Source organism: Vidua chalybeata, chromosome 2 (assembly GCF_026979565.1).
Source record: "Vidua chalybeata isolate OUT-0048 chromosome 2, bVidCha1 merged haplotype, whole genome shotgun sequence".
Classification (NCBI taxonomy): Eukaryota; Metazoa; Chordata; class Aves; order Passeriformes; family Viduidae; genus Vidua; species Vidua chalybeata.
Window position 1 is genome coordinate 7,947,635 of NC_071531.1, and position 9,652 is coordinate 7,957,286.

The 9,652-nt window shown below is 44.5% G+C and overlaps 1 protein-coding gene across 3 annotated transcripts in view; it reads left to right on the forward strand.

The window, feature by feature from the left end:
- BCOR (BCL6 corepressor) overlaps nucleotides 1-9,164 on the forward strand; it is a 59,046-nt gene extending 49,882 nt beyond the window's left edge. For all 3 annotated transcript variants that reach the window (XM_053935499.1, XM_053935500.1, XM_053935501.1), the window contains 4 exons: nucleotides 5,082-5,227; nucleotides 6,371-6,448; nucleotides 6,661-6,811; nucleotides 8,042-9,164. In XM_053935499.1, coding sequence (XP_053791474.1) covers nucleotides 5,082-5,227; nucleotides 6,371-6,448; nucleotides 6,661-6,811; nucleotides 8,042-8,336 — 670 coding nt within the window. In that variant the 3' untranslated portion in view covers nucleotides 8,337-9,164. The remainder of the gene's footprint in view (nucleotides 1-5,081; nucleotides 5,228-6,370; nucleotides 6,449-6,660; nucleotides 6,812-8,041) is intronic.
- Nucleotides 9,165-9,652: the final 488 nt, after the last annotated feature.

The window sequence follows — 9,652 nt, forward strand, 5'->3', positions numbered from 1 at the left end:
TTTCTCCTTTAACTTAGGAGGAAAGATGTGCCAGTCTTCCTCAGCTGTGTTGCTTTTAAAATTAAAATCCAAAACATGTTCAACCCTTAGAAATACGGTGAAGTCTTGAAAATAACAACAAAAGGCCCCCAAAACAAAACCCAGAAAGCACACCATCAGAGACTTGTCCTTCTCCCTTGCTTTTTTGATGACTCTGAATTTGCTTTTTAATTTTCCCCTCTGCCACCTCACTTATCCAAAGGTACTTTTGGTGGTGCTGAGGAAGCTCTCAAGCCCGCAGACCGTGGCAGTGGATGTGTGTGGCTCCGTTCAGCCTGTTAATGTAAAGAGGAGTGATGTAACTGTGATGCAGCTGCGTGTGCTGTGCCAGCACAGCTGTGCTGGTGAGGCAGCTTGGGGGGGGTCACCTGGAGCTCTGGGCTCTCTTCCTTGCTGCCTCTGCCACCAGCTTTTTGGAGGACACTGAAAAGTTGTGAGGGTATGGGTTTGGTCTGTACAAGGATGTCCGTGTGAATGTGAAGGATGCAGGAAAGTTCTGTGAGGTCTGTGCATCTGTCTGAAATGCTGCTGATGGTGCTCTGATCATCGTGCTGGCTCTGCGTGTGTGTGTTTTGGGATGAGGCAGGCGTTCAGCCTCTGGTTCCTGATGGTATCAGAAATCTCGGTGAAGCCAGAAACAAACAAAGCGCCAGACTGGTGCAGGGGCAGTGAGGAGACAATGTTTGGGGTGTAGGAATGGTGCAGTCCTTCCCTTCATCCCAGCTCGGCGCAGGATGTGCCCCTCTGCCCTATTCACAGCACATCTGGCCAGGCTAAATGTGGTAGGTCTTGGATGTTTTTCCCCTTAAACTCTAGGCTGATAGACCACATGCAGTGCCTGCAGACCCTGAATACACAAGCACTCTGCTGCTCAATTAGTGCCTAATCAAAGATTATTGTAGAACCCGGAGATCTTTAAGACCTGTCTCCGAGGTGCTGCAGTCACTAAGGGCTCTTAATCGTCTTACCTATAAATAATAATAGACCGTGCTTAAGAGGTGAGAGCTTCCCTTCCCCGACAGGACCCCAGTAAGTGCAGTAGCTCGACTAGGGGTGTTGGAACTGACATTAGCAAGGCTGTTTGCCGCGTGTATTTGGCCTTATCTCGCTCTTCTTCTCCTCTTACCTCTGCAGCATGCCCTAGCTGAACCCTTGCCATTATCTCGAAACAAAGACACATGCCAAAAATACAGACATCCCCTGCCTGTTAGCGAGGGCTCCACGTTGCTTCAGAGTTCGCTCGCTGGATTCTCTCTCTGCAGCCAGTTTTGCTGTATCCTTCCCGCTGGCAGCTGATGAGCTCAGCCTTTTTTTATTTTTTTCCCCTGCGAGGACCATGCCAAGATGGCTCTCTTCCTGCGTCCTTTCAGCTGGTCTTGGCAGAGCCATACCTTCCAGCAGCTGATTGCGTTAAAGAAGAGGCAGCCTGCGTAGCTGCCCTCCTGCAACTCCTGCCTTGCCTCTTCCGTGGGGCAGCCTTGTGTAACAGAGCGGGCGGAAATAAAAACAAAACGCCAAAATACGGCATTGCTCGGCGAGCTACAAGACCTCTTACTGCAGCAAGGAGAGTTCTGGTGGTGCCTGGAAGGCTAAGAGCAAACGCTGACTGGTCTAAATAGTTTATAATTTTGGTGGTGGAATGATAAACTCCCAGTGAAATGTTTTCCTAACTCTAGTGGCAGTAAAAATAGTAGGAAGAATTCAGCAGTACACAAGAGAGGGTTGAGATGTGTGTCTTTTGTAGGATATTGCAGCTCTCGAATGTCCCCAGCTCCTTCTGGGGCCTTTTGAAGGGTTTGTTTTAGAAACGAGCTGTGCTAGGTTAACTGTACCATTAGGGATAGAGAGTGTTTATTTCCACGATGCTCAGGGTGGAAGAGATTGTATGGCAAAGCAGCCCAGGAGGGGACTCCCAGGGATCTTCTTTTATTTTCACATCTGAAAAAGTTGCCTCTTCCAGTAGTTGCTTTTGCATCCTACAAAGAGGATGGTTAAATTCTGCCAAGACTGAAGAATACTCCCTCCTCTGCTGGCCCTGCTGGGAGAAGCAAACAAATAGCTGTGCCTTTGCATGGTCTCGCTCGTGAGCTTGCCAAGAAGCTGTTCTAGCCAGTAAAAGAGTCTGTCAGTGCTCTGTTTCGGCCTTTTCTCCCTTAACTTATCTATGGGGAATCTCCTTCCCCGCCCACCTCCCCCATCCCCACCAGTGTTTTCTTTGCTTCCTTCTATTTATTGTTCTTCCTTCTTCCGCGCTGCCTTACTACGCCTTTCCTTCCCCATGCCTCTATAAATTCCCCTCTCATGCCCAGGCAGCCTCCCTGTGTACTCTTAGATGACGAATCTGGTTCTGCCTGCCCCGCTACCTGCCCTGCTGCCTCTGTCTGCAGCACCACGTTGGGCTTGGTGACCTGTAAAAAGGCAAAAGGAGGTTCCATCACAGGGTTACAGCCCATGTGCTGCAATTTTTCCTTCCTGGGGAATGCCCAGGCACCCTTTAATAAACTCGTCTGAGTGTCGTTAAATCAATTGGAACACTGGGCGGTGATTTAGATGCTGTTTTTAATAAGTTAAGGGATCATCTTGAATTCATTACTGCTTCAAAAGCCACTTAGGTAAGTCAGTTAAAAAAAAAACCCAAGCACAAACAAGAAAACCCACAAACCAATAATCCCACAACACTCCTCAACCCCCTCCCAAAACCAGAAAATCGTAATTCTGAAATAAAATTTTAAAAGAGTTCAAAATTAAAGACTCCAGTAAAGCGAGGGAGTGGGGGAGAAAGAGCATTGCCAGCACTCAGCAACAGCTGTAGCTCTGATCTGCTCCTGCTGCCTGTTGCCAGAGTTTCAGCCAGGGATGCTTCATGCCCAGTGGGGGACAGGAGGGTTTGCAGCAAGGCTGACCTTTCCTGCTGTAGATGCTCAGAGTGCCATGACCCAGCAGCTCAGGCCTCAGATGCTTGCTGACAGCAAGAAACACCAGATACTTCTGCAGCCTCTGTGTCGGCACCTCTGTTATTTGTTGCCTCCTGCTTGGTGTCACCTGGGATGTGACGCTGTGATGTAGCACTGACCAGATCCTGGATGTGATGCTTCCCTGTGGGGAAGCACTGAGTCAGTAGGTGGAGCTGGGAGGGTGAGACTTGCAGGGGAATCTGGGGGAATGTTGGCTCCTCCAACACTCTGTCTCAAAGGCGTCCATTTCAGTGTTATTTTAGAGGCATTCCCTCAGAAACTGAGAAAGGATATCCTGACTCTTTGCCTGTGATCCTCATGGACCTCTCTGGTCTTAAAATGTGAAGGTGGCTTTCCAAAGAGTGGTATGTTGGGCTTTGAAGGTGTCCACATGTTGTGCTCTCTGCTGCCGAGGGTCTGAGGATTGGCACAAGCTGGACTGAGGACTGTGCTCAGCAGCTCGAGGACCACCTGCTTCTTCACTCTGTTGGTGGCATGGGAGGCAGGCAGCATGGGATAAGCCCTCTTTCCATTGGGAACAAACTACCAAGTCCCCAAGTGCACCTCCTCAAGTCAGTATATTGTGCACATGTCAAAACCGATACGACATGCAGCTTTCCAGCAAGATGGATGCAAGCAAGAGCCCTTCACATGTAGCAGCTGCTAGTCACCCTAAATCATGGCCTGCTGGAAAGTACTTGGAGTAGATACATCTGAACATCTTTTTGAGACTTACCAGTCACCCTCCTCTCCCTCCTACCAGCAGTGCTGTGTGATAGATGGGAAAACGGTGGTGTGCCATCCTCTTCTGACTGATTGGATCCTCCCCTCCTTTGTCCTGAGCTTTCGTGTGTACCAGGTCACGCCAAAGCAGTGGTGACTTTTGAGGGGACATTGCCCTGAGAGGCAGGAGTGGTGGGATGTGACCTCTTGGCAGGAGGGAGTTGAAGCCCTGGTTGTCAGCCGAGTGCTGCTTGGCAGATGGGGAGACGGGGAGCGGAGAGGTTCACTTGGCTGTGCTTCCAAATGACTTCCCCTGGTAACATCTTTGTGAAAGCTTTCCAGGAAGGCAGTGTGTGATCCTGGTTGAAGTCCTTCCTTGCCTTTTCATACAAGCTCCCCGAGGGCTTGACAGCCTTGTTGGGGGGGCAGCAGTGTTGACAGCCCAAAGGAGGAGCGTTGTGCTGAGTTGGACTGCCATGATCACTGTCCACACATTGGACTCTGCTTTTAGTTCCCTGCTCTTGCTGTCCAAGGAAAAGATGGGATTTTAGCACATCTTCATTAGTCTGAAGGGTAATATGTTCTACTTCCAGACAACTCCCCGTTACGTATAATCAATTTTAAAGGCAGAAGTTAATGCGATTTATAATTAGCGATAAGGAATTCTAAACCTGGAATTGCAGGCCTGTGTATTAATGAATAATCCTTCTGAAGGCTCACAAAATCTATGTGGAGCTTGTATAGATTGCTCACGCCGCATGAAATGCTTTAATTTCTGGGTGGACTACACTTAAAATAACATGTTTTTCTATTCTCTGATGAGAAGGGTTGAATTGTGCTGCAAATATATTTACAAGTACTGTTTAAAGAGGATGTTCTGCACGGAAGTTTAATTCCAAGCAAATTTTCATAACTTACTTCTGTGTACATAATTTAGGAGCTTCGGGTAACTGATTTCCGTGCTTGCCCAGAGGCAGGCTGAATGAGCCTTGCTCCACAACACGCTGTTATATGGCAGAGATTTGGAACGGTAGAGTGACTTGCAGCAAAATGATGTTTGTGAGGCTTCACACAAACTCCTGCTTTCTGTTACAGCAGTGTAATTATTTTACTGTCCCTCGAAAATGTGTACAGCAAGGAGTAGACGTAACAGAAATATGTGCCCTGAGCAGTCTGACTGAAGACAAGAGGGGAGGGGGATGATGTGCAAGTATAACTGACAATAAGGTGATTGGCAGCTGTATTAATAGTGTTATTTTCTATAAATAGCTTTGATATACAGTCAGAAGTTTCTTGTCAAAAATATTTGCATAATACTGTTGAGTCGAAATGTAACGCCGTGGTTTTTCTTTTACTTCACACCAGACCAATCCACGACGCGGTCGAAAACGACCACTTGGAAATTGTCCGCCTGTTACTGTCCTATGGTGCTGATCCAACACTTGCAACCTACTCTGGGAGGACCATCGTGAAAATGACCCACAGTGAGCTCATGGAGACCTTCCTCACAGGTCTGTGCCCACACTGCATGGGGCTTTCTGGTCCTGGCAGATGGGGGCTTGTTCCCTGTGCCCCAAAGTCCCTCCTGCCTGGCATGGGTGACTTCATGCCAAGGAGCTGTGGGCTGGGCTGGGCTGCAGTAGCTCCCTCTTTGCCTGCAAAAACCCAGAGGTTGCAGGTGGGAAGCACAGCCATGCTTGGGGGCTCCTTCTAATTGAAACTCTTAATAAGTCACAAGGATTATTCCACTGTCAGATTTGATAGGTGGGTAGGAGGTCAGCGGGCTGTTTCGGTGCCTTCAGTTTTCTCCTTGAAATGAAAATAAGAAACTTGCCAATTCAAGTAGCAGTTTTTTAAGCATACTCACGTTTTCCCATGGTCTTGCTTTTTATCTTAGACTATTTTTGGTTTTGCCAGTTCTGCCTTGTTTTATATCTGAAATACTGTAAAAATACATTAAAGGCTCTTGTCTTTAAACATATCCATGTTGTAACATGGTTTTAGGGCTCTTTTTCCTCTTAGTTTTGGATGAAGACACTTGCATTCCCTAATGACTTAACTCTGAGCATGTTTGCAGTGCTCGTAGTCCATGAGTTTAAGTACTCATCTGTTTACCTGTTTAAATGGTGCAATATAGAAGGCACACAGATATGTCAGGACTCCAGTAAAGTCCAGTATCTTTGACTTCCTAGCATCCTGGATTCCAGTATCTTTTCACCCAATTCAGCTTGTAAATCTCCCAAATTATATCTGTACAAAAGAACTACATCTTCTGAACGTACCTGTGTGGAAAAACTTTTTTCATCTGTTTGTTTGGGGCCACAGTTTCACCCTCAAGTTGGTGTCCAGAATAATTGCGAAGGCCAAAAAATGTGGTACACCCTGTCTTCACAAAAATAAGATACTGCCCTCAGTATCTGAAGCTTAATGTTGGGCCTGTCCCTGTTAGACCTTAAGTGATTATTTGATGTGGTGGGTCATTATTTGGTGTGGAGGGATGGTGTATATATGCTGTTGTTTGTAGCACGTGTGCCAGGAGTATGGTGTGGGATTTTTTGATGGAAGGTGTTGAGGCTCTGTGACGCGCGGTCTCCTGACTTGCCAGCTTTTTGTTCTCATCAGTATGTTTTTGTTGTTGTTTTTTTCCTCTCCAGAGTATTTAACTGACCTGCAAGGTCGAAGTGTTGATGACCCTGGTTTGTACTGGGATTTCTATGGCAGCTCTGTGTGCGGTGAGCAAATGTTGCCCTTTATTTCTTTGTATGCAGAGCCTTTAAAAACGTGGGGCACGTGGGGGGTGGGGGCTGTTTTGTTCTTGTGGTGGAGGAAGCTAGGAAGGAAGCAAACTGATTTTGTTTACAGATCACGTTACTGGGGGAAAAAAAGCAAGACCTGCAACAATCTTTTCATTGCTGACTTAGCACCTTTATTCAATTTTATTTAGATCCAAAAGATGAATCTGGATTTGATGTCTTGGCAAATCCTCCTGGCCCAGGTGATGAAGATGAAGATGGCTTCAGTGATGTGTTTGAATTTGAATTTTTGGATGAGCCTCCCTTACCGTGTTACAACATTCAAGTGTGTCTCTCTCAGGGGTAAGAAAAAATACAGATTTTGGGGTAAAAACAGCTGGGATCACCTGCTTGGGCTGGTGGCAGTTTGTGTCGGCAGGGAAAAGTGTTTGTATTTTTGTAACATAAATGAGAGATCATTTTTGTTACATAAATAACATAACTGTAATTTATGTTTATAAATAATATAACATAACTGTAACTCCTGCTGGTTTTTTTTTGGAAATAAACTAATAGGAGGTGAGAGGGGAAGAGGCTGGTTTGTCAGGGCTGAGTTTTTACTGCCATATTCTGGAGTTGTGACGTTTGAACACAAAATCCTTTCCTTGTCCCAGACAGGCATCTTGTTTATAACTTCCCAAAATAGAAGTGCTTCTAGCACTTAAATTTGGGTATGATGTTTATACGGTGTTAGTTCTATTTCATGAGCTTTTTTGTTCTGCTGCTGAGTGGACATGCTTTTGTGGATGACAAAATGACACCATTACTGCTTTTCTAGACTTTGTAGCAAAAGTGGTTTAAAGCTCTGAATTGGAACAAACAATCTTAGGGAAGATCCTGTGATACTTAATAATAAGCAAAGACCTGGAAAGTTGTATTATCTATTATATTCAGGATATAAATTAGATTTGTTAGCAACTGTTGTTTACCATTTGCACCAATTTTGATGGCAGCTAGTTTTAAGTATTGATCATGCAGGAGTGTGGGTTTGATATGTTTTTGTTACATGGGTGATGGATCTAACTTAATTCCCTGAAGTGGACAAGTATAAAGATTGAATTTTAAAACTGTGTTGTTTATCTGACCAAAAAACAACTTACTGTTGACTTCTGTTTAATATTGGCTTCCTTGGTAGTCAGGGGTGCTATAAGCCATCTCTTTATTTGTGAAATGTAACTATAAGCCATCTCCTTATTTGTGAAATGAAAGTTGGGTTCAGGTGGTCTAACCTCTAGGTATTGGAGTTGGGGTGGCTGCTGGCCCACATGGGCACTGTGCAGCCCAGGTTTTATAGATCCCAGTGCTCCTGCATCCTGAATCTTCCCTTCCCAAAGCTGCAGGTAGCAGTACTCTGAATAAATACATGCACACCTGGTTATATGTTCATTTCACCCCTTGGGCCTTGATTTCGGAGGCATTGTTCGTGGGCGTGGGATCGGGGAGGGTTTGTCTCACACAGTGATGTGGGGAAGAGTCAGGAATTCTGTGACTTAATGTCAGTTACTGGAGCCTCTTTCTCCCTTGCTTCCACAGACCACGGAACTGGCTTCTGCTCTCGGACGTGGTGAAGAGGCTAAAAATGTCATCTCGCATCTTCCGCTGCAACTTCCCCAACCTGGAAGTCGTCACCATCACGGAGGCAGAGTTTTACAAACAGACTTCCCTCAGCCAGTTGTTCTCTTGTGCTACGGACCTCGAAGCTTTTAACCCAGAGAGCAAAGAGCTCTTGGACTTGGTAGAGTTCACAAGCGAGCTCAAGACTCTGCTCGGCTCCGAGCTTCACTGGCTGCATCCGCACGAGGACCCTCCCTTCGACATCCTCTGGTGAACCATCAGGCCGTTCAATGTACAGTGCTCTATACAGTTACTTCTTTATGTATATGTGTTCAAATGAAATTGTTTCTGTAAAGAAAGGACACTATTAAATATGAAAATATCTTTCCTTTATATAAGAGATCTGAATTCCAGTTGGATGGATTTTGGAAGAATTTTTTTTTAACTTCAATCAGTTTTTACAAAAATTGTTATATAATGTTCCTTTAAATGCACACAGGCTTTGGGATAAGTTTGTTATTACTCGGAACACATTTTTTTTTAAAGAACACACCCACACACATTGACTTTGTTTCATGCAAAGCACTGATTACACAGAACATACTTTTTCTAGGTGATGTGATCAAAGTCGTGTGGCTTGTTTGGGAGATAGAATTCGGTAAGGCACTTGGTGATATTATTTTCGGTTTTTTTGTTTACAGAATTACCTGCTTTGGCCAGGTAAGCACTATTGAATATAATTCAATAGTTTGTAATATAAATTAAACCATATCCATACGCATCAACTAATTGTAAGAACTTTTATATCCTAATTTAAAAGCTGTGAAATTTAGTTTTCACACATCAAACCGGATTGTTTATATATGTTTAAACATTTTATGCTCTTTATTTAAAGAAGACTTTGAACTATTTTTTCTGTACCTTGTAAAATATTGAAAAACTAACATATGTTGAAGTTGCTTGAAACTGTACATAAACTAAATTTTCTGAATTGTGTGTTTATGTTTGAGATCTGTGTTTTAACTTTGTAAGTAAATCTTCTGCCTTTGTATTTATATTTTACAAAAATTTTCTTAAAGGCAATAAAACTGTTGAGAAATGAAGAGGCTAAAGTGACTCCCATTAACTCCTTGCCTGGTTGTGACATGACCTTCATCTTCATAATCTTCATTAAAGGAGGGTGGAGTTTCCAAAATGGGGCAGGGCTGGTAGACTTGCAGGCAAGCAGCTGATGAAATCTGGGGTACACTCCGTGTTGGCTTTCTAAATTCCATGTTGCAAGAAAACATCAGGTTTGTGCTTTTGGTGGGACATGGGTTTAAAGGTCGTGTTCATGATACCTAATTGTTAATAGGTTCCATCATTTTCCCTCCTTTGACATACTTTTAATTTCAATTGGCTGAATTATCTTTTCAATGGAGTCTGCAGAGTGGAAGTTAATAGTACCAGGGGAAGAGCTTTGGTTTTAATGTGGAGCATTAAACCTATAAGCACATTTTGGGAGCATTTAAAGGAACAAGGACCAGAATGTCACTTCTGTGCAGCTCTGGAACTTCTATCTAAGAGGCTGAGCTCCCAAGGCTTGGGCAG